Source organism: Aquarana catesbeiana, linkage group LG10 (genome assembly GCF_042186555.1).
Source record: "Aquarana catesbeiana isolate 2022-GZ linkage group LG10, ASM4218655v1, whole genome shotgun sequence".
NCBI lineage: Eukaryota > Metazoa > Chordata > Amphibia > Anura > Ranidae > Aquarana > Aquarana catesbeiana.
Genome location: NC_133333.1, coordinates 152,925,902 through 152,949,811, shown reverse-complemented (window position 1 = coordinate 152,949,811; position 23,910 = coordinate 152,925,902). Strand labels below are relative to the sequence as shown.

The following is a 23,910-nucleotide window of genomic DNA, read 5'->3' as shown; positions in this document are numbered from 1 at the left end:
ACCCTACAGAATAGTACACATGGCATCAGCTGCTGTATGCTCAGTTTACAGAAATTAATCATAAAAAAAGTTTTATATTGACCCATCAAAATGTTTGAAGTGCTCTTTTGAGGAAACCTAATTTGTTCTATAGTCAAACTGTCCTCAAGAGAACTGTAATCAGTTTGGATTGCTAAACAATTTGAGGCAACAAACTTTTAGTTGTCACTTCACCCCTGCATTCACCTACTGAATGTTTTTAAAATAAATTGTTTTAGTGTCTGTAGAAGTGATTCCAAATCAATCATGGCATCCAGCAAGGTAATCCATATCAATCCTGGTGTCCAGCAGTGTAAATCTAGTGCCAATAGCGGTGACCAGCTGCCTGCCGATGTGTATTCACCACAGTCATTTTGCTAAATGATAGATCCTGGCTGGGGTAATGTAAATTGATGTGGATTATCTTGATAAATGCTTTAATTGATGTGAAATTACTTCTGGAGACATTATTAAAATGGTACCCTGTTTCCCTGAAAATAAGACCTAGCGTGATTGTCGGTGATGGCTGCAATATAAGCCCTACCCCCCAAATAAGCCCTAGTTAAAGTCCTTGTAGGTCTTATTTTCAGGGTAGGGCTTATTTTCGGGGAAACAGGGTAGGGCTTATTTGGGGGGTAGGGCTTTTATTGCAGCCATCACTGACAATCACGCTAGGTCTTATTTTCGGGGAAACAGGGTATGTGTTTGTGTTTCAGCGGGTAGGGCAGCCAATTGAAAGAAATGGGATGCCTTACATGTAGAACACAACAGCACAAATGTGAACCAAGGGCTCGTTCACATGTGAGGTTGGCTGGTGGTAAAACCATGTGGCTGAGCCCTTTTAACTACCCCCAACTGCTCCCCCATTCACTGCAGAGGCAGCAGCTGGGGGTATACAAATGCTGTGGCAACAGGAGGAAGTATACCCCCAGCGGAATGGGGCTGCACTGCAACCTCCCCACAACTGTGTGCATTGCACACAGTTGCAGCGTGGTAATGCTGCTTTTAGGGAGTTTAATAGGCAGTGAGCAGGCAACATATTGCCTCTTTACCGTCTGTCAAATGCCTCTGAAAAATGACCTGAGCGTGAATCGCTTTTCAGAGGAGTGGCAGTCCTTGCTGCTATTACGAAGAAGCCCTAAAAAAAAAGCAATTCTGATTGTACAGGAATAGGGGGTTTGGATTAAAAGTAACTCACACACACATATAAACACATACATACACACATATAAATACACATACACAGAAACACATATTCACATACATTCACACATAGCCTTTCTTTTTTTAAATCTGAGTAAGACAAGCAAGTCACGCGGCAAGGCTGCAATCCAAGTAAGCCCCCCTTCACACCTATGCGAATTAGATGCGGCTTATACCACATCCAATTCGCACGACATTTTAAAATACATTCATTTGAATGTATCTGGTTCACATATGTGCGTTGCATTCACACTGCGCATTGCACAAAAAACGTGTGGGCATTGCGGTGCGAACTACAAGCCTATTATCTCCTATGGGAACGCATCTGATTCGCAGATGCATTGCGTTCTGAACAAGGATTTTCTCCTTCTCCTCACTACACCTCCCCCTCCCCTCCCCTCCCTCCTCCTCTCCCTGCTCACTGATCCGCAGCTACAACGCAGTGAAACCTTTGAAAAGCAAATTTTTATCTTCCCAGTGAAACCTGAGCTTCAATTCGCACCGCACATGTGTGAACCCAGGCTAAATGATCTGTAGAGTAGGGTACATGCCCTGTCACTGCTGCAGAAATCAGGATAAACAAAGAAATCGGATGGTTGCACTCCCACAAAGGATGCAATTACATTTTTTTAGGAAAATCAATACCAGCATAACATACTAGCAGGGGAGGAACAGGTTGACACGTTTCATATGATAATCACTGCACACATTTATATATGGAGTTTCACATGATAACACAGATGTAGTTCATTAACCTCCCTGACGGTATTCTCGAGTGTGGCTTGGGGTTAAACTTCAGCACCATTAGCGGTAACCCCAAGCCACACTCTGGATTACATCTCAGGATCCTGGTGCAGGTTCCTTACCTTGTCCCCAGGATCCTGCGATGTCCCCCGCTCTGTCTGCGGGCTCCGTCCTCTGCCCGAAGCCTCTCTGTGCCAGGCTCCATTCCCTGCGAGCGTTGCGTCGCACGGGGCGGAGCATGGCGGCTAATTCCAAAAAATGTAAAAATAATAACACATACAGTACTGCAATCTTACAGATTACAGTTATGTATGAAATCATTTCACTTCCCTTTTGTCCCCAGTGCTTTGGCCCATGCCCTGCATGCAGTTTTATATCATATATACTGTTCTTTCTGCCTGGAAACTGGAGATTGTCCATAGCAACCAAAACGTGTCCCTTTACGTCAAAAGTGGCTTTAGACCAGCTAGAAAACAGCGATCGTAAATTAGAACACTTGCAGAACTGAGCGATAGTGAATCGTGGGGAAATTTATTTTATTATTATTATATTATTATTTTATTTATTTATTATATTATAATTTATGATTTTGTGTTTCAAACTTCATCATACCCGGGATATCTACTAGACTCTTGGTGGACAGATCTAAGTGTGTTATTGCTAAGAATTACAGACCTACAATATAAAACGCCAAATTTCTATTCAAAATAATTGTACCGCTTTGAGATGCAAAAATCTGAAATAATCATACCGCCAGGGAGGTTAAGTGATTGGACCCGTCATTACAAAATCTGTTCCCATTTGAGATCAAACAGACCACAAATATATTGGTATGTATCTAAATACCAATCAACAAAAATGTTTTTGTTGATTGGTATTTAGATACATACCATTATATTTGTGATCTGTTTGATCTCAAATGGTTGTTGGTGGTTGTATCCTGTGTGGTTTTGACAAAGCACGTTTATCGTATGAAACGCATCAACTTGTTCCTCCCCTGCCTGTATGCCTATCATGTTATGCTTTTCTTGATCTTCTTAATAAAACTGAATTGCATTGTTTGTGGGAGTGCAGCCATCTGATTTCTTCATTTAGCTTTTTTAAAAACTGCAGTACTTTACCTTTGTTCATACATACAATTACTGCACTGTAGGGTGAGGCAGAGAGCACAGCACTCGGGAAGACATCTCCCTTCCCACTGCTTTCACTCTCCTAAGGATCTGTCTGACTGAGCTCCCTGGATACCCATTTACAGTTTGGATGGGGATCTGGAGCTCAGTCTCATCTGACAGCCTTTCTCTACCAGGATGCTGTAGCACTTCTGACAACCTCAGATGGCACCGGTTGGGAAAGGCTGTCCTAGCCATTCTCCTACAGTGTACTCTAGACTAGTTATAATATTATTATTCACATTGCAGTTAATGCATATACTGTATGCACTGCTTATTGCTGACCAAAGCCACCATTACTGGCCATTCGAACCCCACTGATCACAGTTGAAATGTTAGGTAGGACAGTATGGTCACTTTGACCTTGAACCCTTGAGGCCAGCCTCAAACACACCATTGGTGAATCCAAATTTCATACTTAACTAGAAGACTTTGGAGAAAAAATGTAAAGGAGGCTTTTAGTCAGATATTACATTAAGCAGACAATCTTGCCAACTTGAACACAGCTTGACTTTACTCACTAACACATACATTTTCAAATATAAACCTTTGAGTACTGGATGTCCTATTCAGTCTCACAGGTTTAGTGACAGACACTGATCTTACCTTAAACCCAACATCTCCTCTCTTGCAGCACAGGCAGGTGAGGAGCAGAAAGATGAAGGCTAGCAGTCCAGAGCAGGAGATAAGTACCACTGCGTACGGTGGAGCGAGAGGAGCTCTCTGAGAAGAGCCATCTGCAAGGAGATATGGAAAGACAAGAAAAGGCTTCATAATGGAAATACTGTTGACAAATGAATTAATTTACATTATGGATTTCTAGCACTCCCCAGAGACAAGTCAGGCACTGGTATTGTTCAGCAGCTTGAAATCAGCATTCCATCCTTTACAAGGCAGAATCAATTGTGGAATGTTATAAAGAGCAACAGTAACAATTTCAAACCTAAAAGGTACAGAAAGCATGCAGCACAGTGCAGCAGAGCTATTCCAGTCTGGAGTCCATGTGGGTGGCACGTTTATGCCAAATTATTTACTTTTATTAATTATTACATAGAAACAAGATAAAGTTTAATGCTAAAATATGAGGATGATTTTTTTCCCTTTTATAATCCATGTTTAGTAAAACGAATGAATGGTTTGCACCCCTCACGTTTTTTGTAAATATTTTATTATATCTTTTCATGTGACAACACTGAAGAAATGACACTTTGCTACAATGTAAAGTAGTGAGTGTACAGCTTGTATAACAGTGTAAATTTGCTGTCCCCACAAAATAACTCAACACACAGCCATTAAACCTCTAGCAACAAAAGGTGAGTACACCCCTAAGTGAAAATGTCCAAATTGGGCCCAAAAGTGTCAATATTTTGTGTGGCCACCATTTTTTTTCCAGCACAGCCTTAACCCTCTGGGTATATATAAAAAAAAACTGGTGTGTTTCTGTCAAGGCTGACAGGAACCAGACGACCAAATGAGTGTCACAACTAGGGATGAGCTTCGAGTTCGAGTTGAACTCATGTTCGACTCGAATATTGGCTGTTCGCCAGCTCGCTGAACAGCGAACAATTTAGGGTGTTCGCGGCAAATTCGAAAGCCACGGAACACCCTTTAAAAGTCTATGGGAGAAATCAAAAGTGCTAATTTTAAAGGCTTATATGCAAGTTATTGTCATAAAAAGTGTTTGGGGACCTGGGTCCTGCCCCAGGGGACATGGATCAATGCAAAAAAAGTTTTAAAAACGGCCGTTTTTTCTGGAGCAGTGATTTTAATCATGCTTAAAGTGAAACAATAAAAGTGTAATATTCCTTTAAATTTTGTATCTGGGGGGTGTCTATAGTATGTCTGTAAAGGGGCAAATGTTTCCCGTGTTTAGAACAGTCTGACAGCAAAATGACATTTCAAAGGAAAAAAGTCATTTAAAACTGCTCGCGGCTATTAATGAATTGTCGGTCCGACAATACACATAAAACTTTGTTGATAAAAACGGCATGGGATTTTCCCACAGGGGAACCCCGAACCAAAATGTAAAAATAAAATGGCGTGGGGGGTCCCCCTCAAAATCTATACCAGACCCTTCATTTCTGGTATGGATTTTAAGGGGAACCCCGCGCCAACATTTTTAAAAAAAATGGCGTGGGGTCCCCCCAAAAATCCATCAACATTACACTTTTATTGTTTCACTTTAAGCATTTTTAAAATCACTGCTCCCGAAAAAACGGACGTTTTTGAAACTTTTCTTTACATTGATACATGTCCCCTGGGGCAGGACCCAGGTCCCCAAACTCTTTTTATGACAATAAGCCTTTAAAATTAGCACATTTGATTATTCATGTTCGAGTCCCATAGAATTTTAACGGTGTTCGCGTGTTCAAATGAATTTTTTGCCTGTTCGCATGTTCTGATGGGAACCGAACAGGGGGGTGTTCGGCTCATCCCTAGTCACAACATACAATGTGAAGATAAAGATGAAGATGTGAACATATAGACCAGGGATATGCAATTAGCGGACCTCCAGCTGTTGCAAAACTACAAGTCCCATCATGCCTTTGCCTCTGGGTGTCATGTTTGTGAATGTCAGAGTCTTGCTATGCCTCATGGGAATTGTAGTTATGCAACAGCTGGAGGTCCGCTAATTGCATATCCCTGATATAGACAATCGTCCGTACGCCAAAGATCTATACACGGGTATCTGTGCCAGGACAATAGCCGTACATTAATTAAATTGCATAATTATGCAGATAAGGCAGGGGTATCCGTGTGGAGGTGCGTGGAACACTCAAGCCCATAAAGTGTAAAGGGAGAAAGAAGAGGGGAGGATAAGATATGCAGTTAAACCGAAAAAGTCCTGGGGGGTGGTAAAAACTTGGTGATGATGGGTAACCCCCCAATGGAGGAAAAAATGTCAGTTAAAGGTTGCCGTTATATGAAAGCTAATGATGGAACAAAAGTTGCATCAAAGGGAAAAACAGCTGTAAAATAAACTTGGCCAGATTTAATAGAATAGAGGCCGTGTTAAGGACTTCCCAGTATTCTAGGACATCATACAGTTGTATAGGAGTCCGGAGCAGGCTTATGTTTTAATCACGTTTAGGTTATTGGTCCAACAGTGATTTCATGGTCCGGATTGCAGTCCCAATGTGTCTGAATAGCACTGGTATGGGTCGGGGTACTAGGCTTTGATGATGTCTACATACCACGCTAGTATTAGTAACTTAATGAAAAAGACCAGCCATACTATACCCTTCCCGAGGTGGTGCTTTCTCCAAGCGGTGATGCTCCTACAGGAACGGCTTCATCTATTTAATCCAACAAAAGATATTCAGCAGTCCCTTTTTGATGTTGGCGCTAAACAGCGCTAAATATTTCCTGTACCGTCTTGCAATCTTCGTGCTATACTACGGCTGCTCGGTACTGCCAACTTGAGTCTCCCCAGCTCACCGAATCGCCTTGGGCTTGCTTCCAGGACACAGCAGAAAGACAGCGTCAAGTGATGCTGGTGACGTCAACGCATTTCGCAAAAGGAATTACGTAGCTTTGTCTGGACCAAGTTTTCACCAAGTTTTTACCACCCCCCAGGACTTTTTCGGTTTAACTGCATATCTTATTCTCCCCTCTTCTTTCTCCCTTTACACTTTATGGGCTCAAGTGTTCCACGGACCTCCACACGGATACCCCTGCCTTATCTACATAATTATGCAATTTAATTAATGTACGGCTATTGTCGTGGCATGGATACCCGTGTATAGATCTTTGGTGTACAGACCATTGTCTATATGTTTTATGTGTAGTGTGTTTTATTTTTTGTCTATATGTTGCCACATCCGGAGATTGCATGACACAGGAATCTTTGGATGCTATTTAGTTGCACGTGTCCGTACTTTTACCTCCCATTGTGGAGTATTTTGTAATTTTCTACTTCATAATAAATTAATTAATTTTTATATCTCCACATTGTATGTTGTGACACTCATTTGGTTGTCTGGTTTCTGTCAGCCTTGACAGAAACACACCAGTTTTTTTTGTTTATATATATGCTAAATTCTGGACCAGAGTGACACTGCCCCTATTGGGTAAACGATCTTTTGAAGAAATGATTAGTGTATACATACACACACACTTTCAGGCCCTTTACCCTTTGTTTTTTTTTTGGTTCACACTTAAAGTGGTTGTAAACCCTTACAGACCACTTTGACCTACAGGTAAACCTAGATTAAGGCTTACCTATAGGTCCAAGAAATATCTCCTAAACCTACACGGTTTAGGAGATATTTGCAAAAAGACAGGCATCGCTGTCTACAGCGGCACGCAGGCGCACTGAGCATGCCGCTGCTAACGGCGATATGCCGTTAGCGGCGGCTCCCGTGCGCATGCGCGGGAGTGACGTCATTGTGGCTCCGGCCAATCACAGCGTCGGAGCCGCGATACCCGGGAGGAAGATGGATGCTTCGTGGAAGAAGGGACAGCGGTGACATCGCAGGCTCCTGTGTCAGGTAAGTGACACATAATGGGCTACTATGCAACGCATAGTAGCCCATTATGCTTTACCTTTGCAGGGAAACAAAGAGGAAGTAAACCCATCAGGGTTTACTTCCTCTTTAACCCTTTGGGGCATGGAGTTCACCAGAGCTTCACAGGTTGCCACTGGAGTCCTCTTCCACTCCTCCATGATGACATCATGGAGCTGGTGGATGTTAGAGACCTTGCACTCCTGCACCTTCCGTTTGAGGATACCCCACAGATGCTCAATAGGGTTTAGGTCTGGAAACATGCTAGACCAGTCCATCAACTTTACCCTCAGCTTCTTTAGCAAGGCAGTGGTCATCTTGGAGGTCATTATCTTGCGTCCCAGTCCCCAAAGGGAGGGGATCGTGCTATGCTTTTCAGTATGTAACAGTACGTGTTGACATTCATGATTCCTTTAATGAACTGTAGCTCCCCACTGCTGGCAGCACTCATGCAGCCCCAGACCATGACACTCCCACCACCATGCTTGACTGTAGACAAGACACACTTGTCTTTGTACTCCTCACCTGGTTTCCACCACACACGCTTAACACCATCGGAACCAAATAAGTTTATCTTTGTCTCATCAGACCACAGGACATGGTTCCAGTAATCCATGTCATTAGTCTGCTTGTCTTCAACAAACTGTTTGTGGGCTTTCTTGTGCATCATCTTTAGAAGAGGCTTCCTTCTGGGATGACAGCCATGCAGACCAATTTCATGCAGTGTGTGGCGTATAGTTTGGACACTGACAGGCTGACCCCCCCCTCAACCCCTTCAGCCAGTGCAGCAATGCTAGCAGCACTCATACGTCTATTTCCCAAAGACAACCTCTGGATATGACGCTGAGCACGTGCACTCAACTTCTTTGGTCGACCATGGCGAGGCCTGTTCTGAGTGGAATCTGTCCTGTTGAACCGCTGTATGGTCTTGGCCACTGTGCTGCAGCTCAAATTCAGGGTGTTGGCAATCTTCTTATAGCTTAGGCCATCTTTATGTAGAGCAACAATTCTTTTTTTTCAGATCCTCAGAGAGTTCTTTGTCATGAGGTGCCATGTTGAACTTCCAGTGACCAGTATGAGAGAGTGAGAGCAATAACACCAAATTTAACACACCTGCTCCCCATTCACACCTGAGACCTTGTAACACTAATGAGTCACATGACACCGGGGAGGGAAAATGGCTAATTGGGCCCAATATGGTCATTTTCACTTAGGGGTGTACTCATTTTTGTTGCCAGTGGTTTAAACATTAATGGCTGTGTGCTGAGTTATTTTGAGGGGACAGCAAATTTACATTGTTTTACAAGCTGTACACTCACTACTTTACATTGTAGCAAAGTGTCATTTCTGCAGTGTTGTCGCGTGAAAGGATATAATAAAATATTTACAAAAATGTGAGGGGTGTACTCACTTTTGTGAGATACTGTATATACTATAGGTTGATTTACTAAAGGTAAATTGTTCACTTTGCAAGTGCAGTTGCCACAGAACTTAGTAAATAATTAAGACTCTACTCACTTTCATCATCCGATCAGGTGCAAGAAAAATGCATTTTTTTTAAATGTAACTTGCATGTGATTTTGTATTCTTTGTAAAGTAAAGCTTTACTAAACTCTGGAACAACTGCACTTGCTAAGTGCACAGTCTACTTGCCATTAGTAAATCAACCCTAAATTAACAATTCTGAGAATTGATAAGGACAGATTGGGGGAGATTTAGTAAACCTTGAGCACTCAGAATCTGGTGCAGCTGTGCATGGCAGCCAATCAGCTTCTAACTTCAGCTTGTGCAATTAAGCTTTGACAATAAAACTGATTGGTTTCTATGCAGAGATGCATTGGATTTAGCATTTTCCAGTTTTAGTGAATAACCCTCCTCATTATAGGAGTGAAAAGGCATGAAAACACAACAGCAAAGAGAGATGAATTCTACAAAATAGGCAAAGGGGAAAAAATATAGCATGGTCAGGTGTTACCATTTCTGGCAGAATGCCAGAGCAGACATTATACTATTGCAGGGCCAACCAGATTGTATGTAAACACTGATGCTGTAACTGAATTTAAGTAGAGGAAGACTGTGCAAACCATTGGTAGACATGGAGAATCTCCTGCTTATAATGCGGTCACCTAAAATCTCTTCAGCCAAAGTGACAATGTTTGGAGGCTTCCAGAATCTAGCAGTGGTAGTTTCATGGATCACAGTTTAGTCAGCTTAAACTGACCACTCATTGTAATTCTGTACCTAGTGGAAATAGTGCCATGTACCGTAAAACATAACATGATTTCTACTATTCATTTTTGTATTAGATGTGACAGCAGATATTAACTACAATTAGTTGCTAGTTATATGCAAAACTCTAGCTTGCCTCTCTAATTTACAAATTAGCTCCAATTCTCAATGGACAAAAAATATAGAATAAATTGGATTAGAAAAAATGAGTCTCTAGTCATCAAAGTTACATGCTGCACATAGGTTTCTGCTTAGCTTATACCTTTGAAGAATTGACACTAATACAGCTGGGGCACCTGGTTATCTTGGAACCCTTTTCTTGCCTATATGTAATACAGGAGATGCATTTTTTTTCAAATTTCTTCTTGTTATTAATCACATAAAAAGGCCTACATATCTAAGTAATAGCAGCAAGTTTAGTGATGTTGCTTCATTACAGCTGCCAGATTCAGCCCTGCCTTGGACGGTTGTTCTGATCAATGACATGTCAAACAGAAAGAGATAGGGACAAAGTTACACAGAAGAGATACAAGAAGCAGACCCACCCACCAATCTAATTGTGAATTACATAGAACTCAGGCTAATGTATTGTACAATCACTGTAAAGCATTAGACGTAGGGATGAGCCAATGTACCTGAGTTCGGTTCGGGGCAGGTTCATAGAACATGACTAAAGTTTGGGTTCTGAATCTGAACCTCAATGAGAGCTGAATGTTAAAAAACAGGAATAGACTAATAGGCAAGGGACTGTCAAACCAACAGAATTGGGGGCTGGGCAAAAGTTCCCATGCATCAAAAAAAATGAAAAAGGTCTGTTTGGTGAAAATAATGCTTTAAAGGAGAAGTATAGCCAAAGTTTTTTTTTGGCTAAACTTCTCCTATTGATCACAGGACTGCAGTTAGTTCTGCACTCCTGTGTCCCATTTCCTGATGTCATAAACCCAGTCCAGTCCCTGAAAAGATCCTGAACATATGGTCAGGATCTGCCCAGAAGCCTGGACTGGCAGCTGGCTCAACCTCTCAGTAAGCAGCAGAAAGCCTGTGCCAGGTGCTAAAGCCCCCTGCACAGCCCAACACTCCAGTGAGCAATGTAGGGGCAAGAGCAGAGAGCTGGTGATTGCCAGTCACCAGCTCTCTGCAGGCTGAAGACTGAGAGCTGAGCGATCAGCAGTGTTTGATCGCTTAGTTTTCAGTCTTAGAGGCAGTGGTGGACAGCTACAGCTAGGATCAGTGCTGCAGCCATCTAGGTATGTATGATTGTTTTTTGTTTTTTTTTTAAATCCCATACTTCTCTTTTAAGGTCAACATTAAAAACTCAAAAGTCTGTGAAGTAGCGCATCTATAGGACTAGAGCAAAACTGATATTTACAAAGAAAAGAAATGCTGTTTTAACTGCCAGCAAATTGGGAGGTATTTCCTTTAAAATTACAGCGCCTTGAAAACATATGCATACCCCTTGAAATGTTCCCCATTTTGTCATGTTACAACCAAAAACGTAAATGTATTTTATTGGGATATTATGTGATAGACCAACACAAAATGGCACATAATTGTGAAGTGGAAGGAAAATGATAAATGGTTTTCAAATTTTTTTACAAATAAATATGTGAAAAGTGTGGTGTGCATTTGTATTAACCCCCCCGAGTCAATACTTTGTAGAACCACCTTGTAATTGAATAATAAAAGTGCTACCCTCTAGGTCAGCGGTTCTCAACCTGGGGGTCGCGACCCCCTGGGGGGTCGATTGCCCATTCTCCAGGGGGTCGCGAATGCTGGCCGAGACAGACCCGAAGTTACTGCCTGAGTCCGTCCGTCTCGGCCAGCGAGATGTCACTTCCTGGAGAGGAGGGACTACACGGAAGTGACGTTCCGTCGCCGCCATCTTGGTACTCTCGTCCGCAGTAAGGCTTAGACTTAGAAGTCGGCAAGCAGACATCTTTGTACACCCACCGAAATCTGCTTGCTGCGGACGAGTGTACCAAGAGGGAGGCAACGAAACTTGCTGAAGAAGAAGAACACCTGTGACTTTTGGTAAGTCAGACACACAGGAAAAGCTGACAAGACAACATTTTTTTTATTATGGAGATATATATATATATATATATATATATATATATATATATATATATATATATATATTGATGGGCACAGTGGCTGCGTTTGGCACAGTGGCAACAATTAAAGGGGTCAGTGGCTGCATTTGATGGCACAGTAGCTGCGTTTGATGGCACAGTGGCAACGTTTGCTGGCACAGTGGCAACGTTTGCTGGCACAGTGGCGACAATTGATGGGCACAGTGGCTGCCCTTGGCACAGTGGCAACAATTAAAGGGCACAGTGGCTGCGTTTGATGGCACAGTGGCGGCATTTGCTGGCACAGTGGCGACAATTGTTGGGCACAGTGGCTGTGTTTGATGGCACAGTGGCGACAATTGATGGGCACAGTGGCGACGTTTGCTGGCACAGTGGCGACAATTAATGGGCACAGTGGCTGCGTTTGGCACAGTGGCAACAATTAAAGGGCACAGTTCCTGCGTTTGATGGCACAGTGGAAGCGTTTGCTGGCACAGTGGCGACAATTGATGGGCACAGTGGCTGCATTTGATGGCACAGTGGCGGCGTTTGCTGGCACAGTGGCGACAATTGATGGGCACAATGGCTGCATTTGATGGCACAGTGGCGGCGTTTGCTGGCACAGTGGCGACAATTGATGGGCACAGTGGCTGCATTTGATGGCACAGTTGCAGCGTTTTAAGGGGGGTTTTTTTCTGATTGTTTCAGTTTGTTTGCGCCCCCACCACTGATTTATATATAAACGTTGCGGTTGATTCCTCAAAAGTGGTTATTCCGTGCCAGTGCTAGATACACAAAGTGTATAGCTTCCAAACATGTATCTAGCACTGGCACGGAATAACTACTTTTGAGGAACCAACTGGGACGTATATATATATATATATACGACGTATATATATAAGAACACCTGTGACTTCTGGTAAGTCAGACACACAGGAAAAGCTGACAAGACAACATTTTTTTTATTATGGAGATATATATATATATATATATATATCTCCATAATAAAAAAAATGTTGTCTTGTCAGCTTTTCCTGTGTGTCTGACTTACCAGAAGTCACAGGTGTTCTTATATATATACGTCGTATATATATATATATACGTCCCAGTTGGTTCCTCAAAAGTAGGTATTCCGTGCCAGTGCTAGATACATGTTTGGAAGCTATACACTTTGTGTATCTAGCACTGGCACGGAATAACCACTTTTGAGGAATCAACCGCAACGTTTATATATAAATCAGTGGTGGGGCGCAAACAAACTGAAACAATCAGAAAAAAACCCCCCTTAAAACGCTGCAACTGTGCCATCAAATGCAGCCACTGTGCCCATCAATTGTCGCCACTGTGCCAGCAAACGCCGCCACTGTGCCATCAAATGCAGCCATTGTGCCCATCAATTGTCGCCACTGTGCCAGCAAACGCCGCCACTGTGCCATCAAATGCAGCCACTGTGCCCATCAATTGTCGCCACTGTGCCAGCAAACGCTTCCACTGTGCCATCAAACGCAGGAACTGTGCCCTTTAATTGTTGCCACTGTGCCAAACGCAGCCACTGTGCCCATTAATTGTCGCCACTGTGCCAGCAAACGTCGCCACTGTGCCCATCAATTGTCGCCACTGTGCCATCAAACACAGCCACTGTGCCCAACAATTGTCGCCACTGTGCCAGCAAATGCCGCCACTGTGCCATCAAACGCAGCCACTGTGCCCTTTAATTGTTGCCACTGTGCCAAGGGCAGCCACTGTGCCCATCAATTGTCGCCACTGTGCCAGCAAACGTTGCCACTGTGCCAGCAAACGTTGCCACTGTGCCATCAAACGCAGCTACTGTGCCATCAAATGCAGCCACTGACCCCTTTAATTGTTGCCACTGTGCCAAACGCAGCCACTGTGCCCATAAATTGTCGCCATGGTGCCAGCAAACGTTGCCACCTGTGCCATCAAACGCAGCCACTGTGCCCTTTAATTGTTACCACTGTGCCAAACGCAGCCACTGTGCCAGCAAACGTCCCACTGTGCAGCCACTGTGCCAGCAAACGCCGCCACTGTGCCAGCAAACGCGACCAGCAAAAATAATTTTACTGTTAGGGGTCCCCACAACTTGGGAAATTTTATCAAGGGGTCACGGCACTAGGAAGGTTGAGAACCACTGCTCTAGGTGAATCAGTTGCATAGATAAATAAAATAAGCACATAATAAAGTACAAATTATGATCCAATTTAAATATACTCCTCAAGCCACAAAATAATGTTTTATATGCTTAAAATATGAAACTATATTATGAACAGTCCCCTTTAAACACACAGTGCCACAAGAATCCACTTTAATCACTTGCCTACTGGGCACATAAACCCCCCTCCTGCCCAGACCAATTTTCAGCTTTCAGCGCTCTCACACTTTGAATGACAATTACTCAGTCATGTAATACTGTACCCAAATGAATTTTTTGTCCTTTTTTTCATACAAATAGAGCTTTCTTTTGGTGGTATTTGATCACTAGGGATGAGCCGAACACCCCCCAGTTCGGTTCGCACCAGAACCTGCGAACGGACCGAAAATTCGCACGAACATTAGAACCCCATTGACGTCAATGGGACTCGAACGTTCGAAATCAAAAGTGCTCATTTTAAAGGCTAATTTGAATGATATTGTCCTAAAAAGGGTTTGGGGACCCGGGTCCTGTCCCAGGGGACATGTATCAATGTAAAAAAAACTTTTAAAAACGGCAGTTTTTTCAATAGCAGTGATTTTAATGATGCTTAAAGTAAAAAAAAAAAAAAAAGTGAAATATTCCTTTAAATATCGTACCTGGGGGGTGTCTATAGTATACCTGTAAAGTGGTGCGTGTTTCCCATGCTTAGAACAGTCCCTGCACAAAACGTCATTTTTAAAGGAATAAAAGTCATTTAAAACTGCTTGCGGCTTTAATGTAATGTCGGGTCCTGGCAATATGGATGAAAATCAGTGAGACAAACGGCATGGGTACCCCCCAGTCCATTACCAGGTCCTTTGGGTCTTGTATGGATATTAAGGGGAACCCCGCACCCAAATTAAAAAAGGAAACAGCAGTATACAGGCTCTGTACTCTGAACAGCAGTATACAGGCGGTGCAAACAAGACAGGGACTGTAGGTTTGTTGTTAAGTAGAATCTGTTTGTAATTTTGAACTGGTACATTTTTAACGTGTTTAGCTCCAGCCACAAAATCTATTTTAAGCTTTTTTGGAAAACATAGGGAAGGGTTATCACCCCTGTGACATTTGTTTTGCTGTCTGTGCTCCTCTTCAGAAGATTTCACCTCCCAATGACAAATGTTTTTTGAAAATTTGGGTTTTTTTGTGAAACAAGGATTGGTTATAAAGCATCAGCGGAAAGGAGAAAAGTTTTTCCCATATTAACTCTTACAGGAGAGAATTTCCCTTCCTAGGGGTAGATTTCATCTCACTTCCTGTTGTCTCCTTCCGTTTGCAAGTAGGAGTCGTTTGTAAGTTAGATGTTTGAAAGTAGGGGCCTGCCCTATATACTCAGCAGAAATTTGGGCCTTAGGTGTTGTTGTGGCCACAACACTGTAAGCCCTCACAGGGCCCTGCTGTCAAATATTAGATCAAGAATTGTAATTACATGCCCCTGTTGAACAAGAGCTGAAACAGTGGCGTCACTAGGGTTGGTGTCACCCAGTGCGGTAAAACATGGTGTCACCCCCTCCAACTATAGTCACCCCTCAATACAGACCCCCCTCCTTCAGTACATTTCCCCTTCCAAGTATAGTCCACCCTCAGTAGAGACCCCCCCCACACTTAGTACAGACCCCCCTCCCTCAGTATAGACCCCTCACTAAATATAAACCCCCTCCATCAGTACAGCCCCCCATAGCAAACCACCCCAATCCATTAGTACAGCCCCCCCAGGACAAACCACCCCCTCCAACAGTACAGACCCCCCCAGGAAAAACTGCCCCCTCTATCAGTACACCCCCTCCCCCAGGACAAACCACCCCCTCCATCAGTACAGCCTCCCCAGGGCAAACCACCCCCTCCATCAGTACAGCCCCCCCAGGGCAAACCACCTCCTCCATCAGTACAGCCCCCCCAGGGCAAACCACCTCCTCCATCAGTACAGCCCCCCCAGGGCAAACCACCTCCTCCATCAGTACAGCCCCCCCAGGGCAAACCACCCCCTCCATCAGTACAGCCTCCCCAAGGCAAACCACCCCCTCCATCAGTACAGCCCCCCCAGGGCAAACCACCCCCTCCATCAGTACAGCCCCCCCAGGGCAAACCACCCCCTCCATCAGTACAGCCCCCCCAGGGCAAACCACCCCCTCCATCAGTACAGCCCCCCCCCAGGGCAAACTACCCCCTCCATCAGTACAACCCCCCCAGGACAAATTACCCGCTCCATCAGTACAACCCCCCCAGGACAAATTACTCCCTCCATCAGTACAACCCCCCCCAGGACAAACCACCCCCTCCATCAGTACAGCCCCCCCAGGACAAATTACCCCCTCCATCAGTACAACCCCCCCCAGGACAAACCACCCCCTCCATCAGTACAACCCCCAGGACAAACCACCCCCTCCATCAGTACAACCCCCCCAGGACAAACTACCCCCTCCATCAGTACAGCCCCCCCCAGGACAAACTACCCCCTCCATCAGTACAACCCCCCCAGGACAAACCACCCCCTCCATCAGTACAGCCCCCCCAGGACAAACTACCCCCTTTATCAGTACAGTCCCTCCCAGGACAAACTACCCCCATCAGTACAGCCCCCCCCAGGACAAACTACCCCCATCAGTACAGCCCCCCCAGGACAAACTACCCCCATCAGTACAGCCCCCCCAGGACAAACTACCCCCATCAGTACAGCCCCCCCAGGACAAACTACCCCCTCCATCAGTACAACCCCCCCAGGACAAACCACCCCCTCCATCAGTACAGCCCCCCCCAGGACAAACTAACCCCTTTATCAGTACAGTCCCTCCCAGGACAAACTACCCCCATCAGTACAGCCCCCCCAGGACAAACTATATCAGTAGTACAGCCCCCCCACCTGTCAACACCACAGAGGACATCCCTCCCCCCCCCTCATCGCAAGCCGACACCCCCTTCCCCCGACCCTTACCGCACTAGCACGGGCGGCTCAGATACATGGAACACCCGGGCGGCAGCTGGAGAGGAAAGGACAGTGTGCAGCCATGCCGCCCGGGTGGAGAATGGATCGTTATGTGACAGGCAGCAGCGCCGTAGTGAGAGAGACAGAGGAGGAGGAGAACACTCACTGCCGCTGCGCTGCTCCGGATGGTGTCACCCCTGTAGCGGGTGGCACCCGGGTGCGGACCGCACCCCCCGCACCCCACTAGCAACGCCACTGAGCTGAAAAATTGGGCCTTTGGTGGTGGTGGTGGTGCTGGTGCCACAACACTGTAAGTCCTCACTCGCTCTTGGTGGGTGCAGAAACGGGCCCTGCTGTGAAATATTAGATCAAGAATTGTAATTACATGCCCCTGTTGAACAAGGGCAGAAAAATTGGGCCTTTGGTGGTGCTGGTGCCACAACACTGTAAGTCCTCACTCGCTCTTGGTGGGCGCAGAAATGGGCCCTGCTGTGAAATATTAGATCAAGAATTGTAATTACATGGCCCTGTTGAACAGGGGCTGAAAAATGAGGCCTTAGGCACTGGTGCCACAACACTGCAACCCCTCACAGATACTCTAGTTGGAATGCAGGAACGAGCCCTGCTGCAAAGTATTGCATCAAAAATTGTAATTACACGCCCCTGTTAAACAGGGGCTGAAAAATTGGGCCTTAGGCACTGGTGGTGGCACCCAGAACCAAAAATGTTAATTACTCAGGATAATTACTCAGGATAGTCACTCAGCATCAGCATAGGCAGTCTTTGAAGGGATCTGAGATTTCAAAAAAAATTATTCAGTTACATCAGCATCAGGTGCTTGGTAGCTGGTGGTGATCCAAGACTGATTCATTTTTATGAAGGTCAGTCGATCGACCGAGTCGGTGGACAGACGCACCCTGTGATCGGTTACAAAGCCTCCAGCAGCACTGAATGTGCATTACGAAAGAACGCTGGATGCAGGACAGGCCAGTAGCTCAATTGAATACTGTGCAAGCTCTGGCCAGAGATCCATCCTCAAGACCCAGTAACCCAGAGGATTTTCGGTGGGAAAGGTGTCCAAGTCAGATCTTGCCCCTAGGTATTCCTGCACCATGTAAAACAGATGCTGGCGATGGTTGCTGGAACCGATCATACCTTGGGGCTGCGGACCAAAAAATTGTCTGAACGCATCGGTCAGATGGCCACCTTCTCCACCGCTCCTTCTTTGACTGACCGAAGCCTCAGCAACACGTTGTCCAGAAACAAGAGTTTGTAACCAGTGATGGGAGTAAGTCACACATGTGCAAGTCACAAGCAAGTCTCAAGTCTTAACCTTCAAGTCACAAGCAAGTCCCAAGTTACTGTGGTGAAAAGCAAGCAAGTCAAGTCGAGTCCCTGCTAGAAGTCAAGCAAGTCAAGTCAAGTCATTTATTTTGGTCAAGTCACAAATTAAGTCAAAATACTGATCTACCCCAAAGCCGCGACTCGGGGGAGCTTTCTTTTGTGGGGGGGGTGGCTTTTGCCTAGGCCAAGACACAGAACTAGTGGTGCCAAGTCATTGCAAGTCAAATAGCCCAAGTCAAAGTCAAGTCGCAAGTCATTTGTGACAAGTCAAAGTCAAGTCGAGTCATTTATTTAATTTTGTCTCGCAAGTCGCAAGTCCTCAAACAGGTGACTCGAGTCTGACTCGAGTCAAGTCATGTGACTCGAGTCCCCCACCTCTGTTTGTAACCTCCCAGTCTCTGGGAACGCGCTGCACAGACCTTTCTGCAAGGCCTCCCGAAGATGTTTCATCCTCTGCTCCCTCTGCGATGGCAAGATAAGGTCCGCAACCTTACCCTTGTAACGTGGATCAAGGAGGGTTGCCAGCCAGTATTGGTCCTTCTCCTTGATACCACGAATACAAGGATCCTTACGCAGGCTTTGCAGGATCAGGGAGGCCATGCAGCGCAGGTTTGCTGAGGCATTCGGTCCGGAGCCCTCTGGGTCACTAAGAACGACATGGTCCGCAGCCACCTCCTCCCAGCCACGTACAAGTCCATGTGTTTCTTGGGACTGATCCCTTAAAGACTGCTGCTGATGCTGAGTGCCAGGCTCCACCTCCATACTGACACAATCTTCCTCCTCCTCCTCGTCCTCTTCCTGTGTGATCGGCGGGCACGCAGGAACACTGTCTGGATAAAGGGGGCCTTGAGAGCTAAGGAAGTCCTCCTCTTCCTGCCTCTGTTCTGCCTCAAGTGCCCTGTCCATTATTCCACGCAGCGTGTGCTCCAACAGGTGGAAAAGGGGGACAGTGTCACTGATGCATGCACTGTCACTGCTCACCATCCTCGTGGCCTCCTCAAATGGTGACAGGACAGTGCATGCATCCCTGATCATGACCCACTGGCGTGGGGAAAAAAAAACAAGCTCCCCTGACCCTGTCCTGGTGCCATAGTCGCACAGGTACTCATTGATGGCCCTCTGCTGCATGTGCAGCCGCTGCAGCATGGCCAACGTTGAGTTCCACCTGGTGGGCATGTCACAGATTAGGCGGTTCTTGGGCAGGTTAAACTACTTTTGGAGGTCCGCCAGCCAAGCACTGGCATTATATGACTGGCGGAAATGCACACAGACTTTCCTGGCCTGCCTCAGGACATCCTGTAAGCCCGGGTACCTGCCCAAGAACCGCTGCACCACCAAGTTAAGGACGTGAGCCAAACAGGGCACATGGGTCATTTGTCCCTGTCGGAGGGCAGAGAGGAGGTTGATGCCATTGTCGCAAACCACCATTCCTGCCTTAAGTTGGCATGGCGTCAACCACCTCTGAACCTGCCCCTGCAGAGCTGACAGAACCTCTGCCCCAGTGTGGCTCCTGTCCCCCAAGCACACCAGCTCAAGCACCGCATGGCATCTTTTGGCCTGCATACTTGCGTAGCCCCTTGAACGCCTACGGAGCACCGCTGGTTCCGAGGACAAAGCACAGGAAGAGGCCATGGAGGAAGAAGAAGAGGAGGGGGTGGAGGAGAGAGGTGTGTCACAATCATTAGTAGTGGCATTTTGGAGGCGTGGTGGCGGAACAACCTCCAACACTACTGCACCTTGCCCTGCATCCTTCCCAGCTGCCAGCAGAGTCACCCAATGCGCCGTGAAACTCAGGTAACGTCCCTGTCCATGCCTGCTGGACCATGAGTCAGCGGTAATATGCACCTTACCACTGACCGCCCTATCCAGCGAGGCATCGACATTGCCTTCCACATGCCGGTAGAGAGCCGGAATTGCCTTCCGTGAGAAAAAGTGGCGTTTGGGTACCTGCCACTGAGGAACCGCACATTCCACAAACTCACGGAAGGGGGCAGAGTCTACCAACTGAAAAGGCAGCAGTTGAAGTACTAGCAATTTTGCCTATTTAGCTAGCATTCAACCGCTGGGCATGTGGATGGCTGGGAGCAAACTTCTTTCGACGGTGCAGCAGCTGGGGCAGGGAAATTTGCCTGGTACAATCTGACGTCGGTGTACCGAAAGCAGATTGCCCACAAGTACTTGGCTGTGACACACCTAATTCTACACCTTCATTCCTCTCAATGCAGGTCTCAGAGAGGACTGAAGGTATAGTGGGATTGGAGATCTCAGCTGATGAGGAGCAAGGAGAGGTCCTCTTTGTTCTTTGGTGTGGGTCTTTTAGATATGCTTGCCAACTGCATGGCAGGTCAACATATGTCTGGTCAAGCATGTGGTACCCAAGCGGGAGATGTTTTGGCCATCCTCCTGGAGCATGTACCCAACACTGTGGTCAAACAGTTCGAGGGACTCCTCAGGAGGACATGGTGGGGCTAGGGAAGGAGTCACTGATGACATTGAGCCGAGGGAAGAGGCCGCTGCTTTGCCAGACAAAGTACCCTGAGCATGGGTGAGAGGATGAGGTGGAGGAGGACGGCTTGGTCATCCACTCGACCAAGTCTTCCGCATGTTGTGGCTCAACACGGCCAGCTGGCGAAAAAAAGGCCAAGCGTGTCCCACGGCCACGTGCTGATGAGGATGCACCGTCTCCACGACCAGCACTAGACACAGAGCCTGCTTGCCCTCTTATTGGCTTGTGACTGTCTGCCTCTCCTTGTTGGCCTTCCAGACATACTAATGGCCTGTAGCTGCACTAAGCTGGGATATATATATGCACTGATACTGCAGCTAGCAAAATCAACTGCCTGCCTGTAGTATGAGAACACCACCAACCTTCTACAGGTAGCTTTAGGTGAACACTGTGCAGAGCTCGCAAAAAAATAACTTGCGGCTTATTTAGCTGCCTGCGGTAGTGATAGGATCAGGAAAACACCACCAACCTTCTACAGGTAGCTTAAGCTGAACACTGTGCAGAGCTTGCAAAAAAATAACTTGTAGGTTTAGCTAAACACTGTGAGGAGGACGCACCACACTAACTTGTAGTTTTAGCTGAACACTGTGAGCAGGACGCACTACACTAACTTGTAGCTTTAGATGAACACTGTGCAGAGGTCTCACTACACTAACTTGTAGCTTTAGCTGAACACTGTGAGCAGGACGCACCACACTAACTTGTAGTTTTAGCTGAACACTGTGAGCAGGACGCACTACACTAACTTGTAGCTTTAGATGAACACTGTGCAGAGGTCTCACTACACTAACTTGTAGTTTTAGCTGAACACTGTGAGCAGTACGCACTACATTAACTTGTAGCTTTAGCTGAACACTGTGCAGAGGTCTCACTACACTAACTTGTAGTTTTAGCTGAACACTGTGAGCAGGACGCACTACACTAACTTGTAGTTTTAGATGAACACTGTGCAGAGGTCTCACTACACTAACTTGTAGTTTTAGCTGAACACTGTGAGCAGGACACACTACACTAACTTGTAGCTTTAGATGAACACTGTGCAGAGGTCTCACTACACTAACTTGTAGTTTTAGCTGAACACTGTGAGCAGTACGCACTACATTAACTTGTAGCTTTAGCTGAACACTGTGCAGAGGTCTCACTACATTAATTTGTAGTTTTAGCTGAACACTGAGCAGGACGTACTACACTAACTGTAAATAGTCTAGCTGCCTGACTGTGGTACTAATAGGATCAAAAGAACACCTGCAATTTTCTTCAGGTAGCTGTAAATACTGTAACAAGACAAGCCTGCCTGTCAGTAGGAAGATAACAGGAACGGATCTAGCTAAACTGAATACAGTGTATATATATATATATATATATATATATATATATATATATATATATATATATATATATGCAACACCTGGGATGCATATATATACACAATACACTGTAAGTGCAGCTAACTCACTGATTGTCCTGCCTAATCTAGCTAACTCAAATGAAATGACACTGTCTCTCTGTCTATGTATCTCAACACCGAAAAAAAAAACACTACACAGGACTGCCGTGCAGGCGGCCTTATATAGTGTGGGGGCGTGTTCTAAACCCCCTGAGCCATAATTGGCCAAAGCCACCCTGGCTTTGGCCAATTACAGCTCTCTCTACCGACGACACTGTGATTGGCCAAACATGCGGGTCATAGTGCATGCTTGGCCAATCATCAGCCAGCAATGCACTGCGATGCCGCAGTGAATTATGGCCCGTGACGTGCCACACGAATTTGGCGCGAACGGCCCATAACGTTTGGAATTCGGCGACCGACCGAACAGCCGATGTTTGAGTCGAACATGGGTTCGACTCGAACACGAAGCTCATCCCTATTGATCACTTCTGTTTTTTTTATTTTTTGCACTATAAATGAAAAAAGACCGAAAATTTTGAAAAAAAAAGCATTTTTCTTAGATTCTGTGATAAAATTTTGCAAATTATTAATTTTTCTTCATAAATTTTGGCCTCAATTTATACTGCTACATATCTTTGGTAAAAATAACCCAAATTAGTGGATATTATTTGGTCTTTGTGAAAGTTAGAGAGTCTACAAGCTGTGGTGCAAATCATAAAAAAGTGATCACACTTGATGTACTGGCGGCCGATCTCATTTCTTGCGACCCGAACAAGTCAGGAAAGTACAAATACCCCCCAAATGACCCCTTTTTTGAAAGTAGACATTCCAAGGTATTTAGTAAGATGCATAGTGAGGTTTTTGATGATGTACTTTTTTCCCACAATTCTTTGCAAAATGAAGATTTTGTTTTCCCCCCACAAAATTGTCATTGTAATAGGTTATTTCTCTCACATGGCATGTGTATACCACAAATGACACCCCAAAATACATTCTGCTACTCCTCCTGAGTATTACGATACCACATGTGTGGGACTTTTTCACAGCCTGGCCACATACAGAGACCCAACATGCAGGGAGCACCGTCACGTGTTCTAGGAGCATAAATTACACATCTAACTTGTTGACTACCTATTACACTTTTGAAGGCCCTGGAGCACAAGAACAATGACACATGACACTGACATGGCACTGATGACAGATAGCACTGATGACACTGATGTGGCACTGATGACAGATGGCACTAATACGTGACACTGATGACACGTGACACTGATGACAGATGGCACTAATATGTGGCACTGATGACACGTGGCACTGATGACGGATGGCACTGATGACAGATGGCACTAATACGTGGCACTGATGACAGATGGCACCAATACGTGGAACTGATGACAGATGGCACTGATACGTGGCACTGATGACACATGACACTGATAACAGATGGCACGTGACACTGACAGGTGGCACTGATGACAGATGGCACTGATGACAGATGGCACTAATATGTGGCACTGATGACAGATGGCACTGATGACAGATGGCACTAATATGTGGCACTGATGACAGATGGCACTGACAGATGGCACTTATACATGGCAGTGGGGACAGAT

At 45.6% G+C, this 23,910-nt stretch overlaps 1 protein-coding gene across 2 annotated transcripts in view; it reads right to left on the bottom strand.

The window, feature by feature from the left end:
- The window catches only part of LMTK3 (lemur tyrosine kinase 3), a 196,600-nt gene that overhangs the window by 96,799 nt on the left and 75,891 nt on the right, over window positions 1-23,910 (bottom strand). For both annotated transcript variants that reach the window (XM_073602761.1, XM_073602760.1), the window contains exon 3: window positions 3,741-3,871. In XM_073602761.1, coding sequence (XP_073458862.1) covers window positions 3,741-3,871 — 131 coding nt within the window. The remainder of the gene's footprint in view (window positions 1-3,740; window positions 3,872-23,910) is intronic.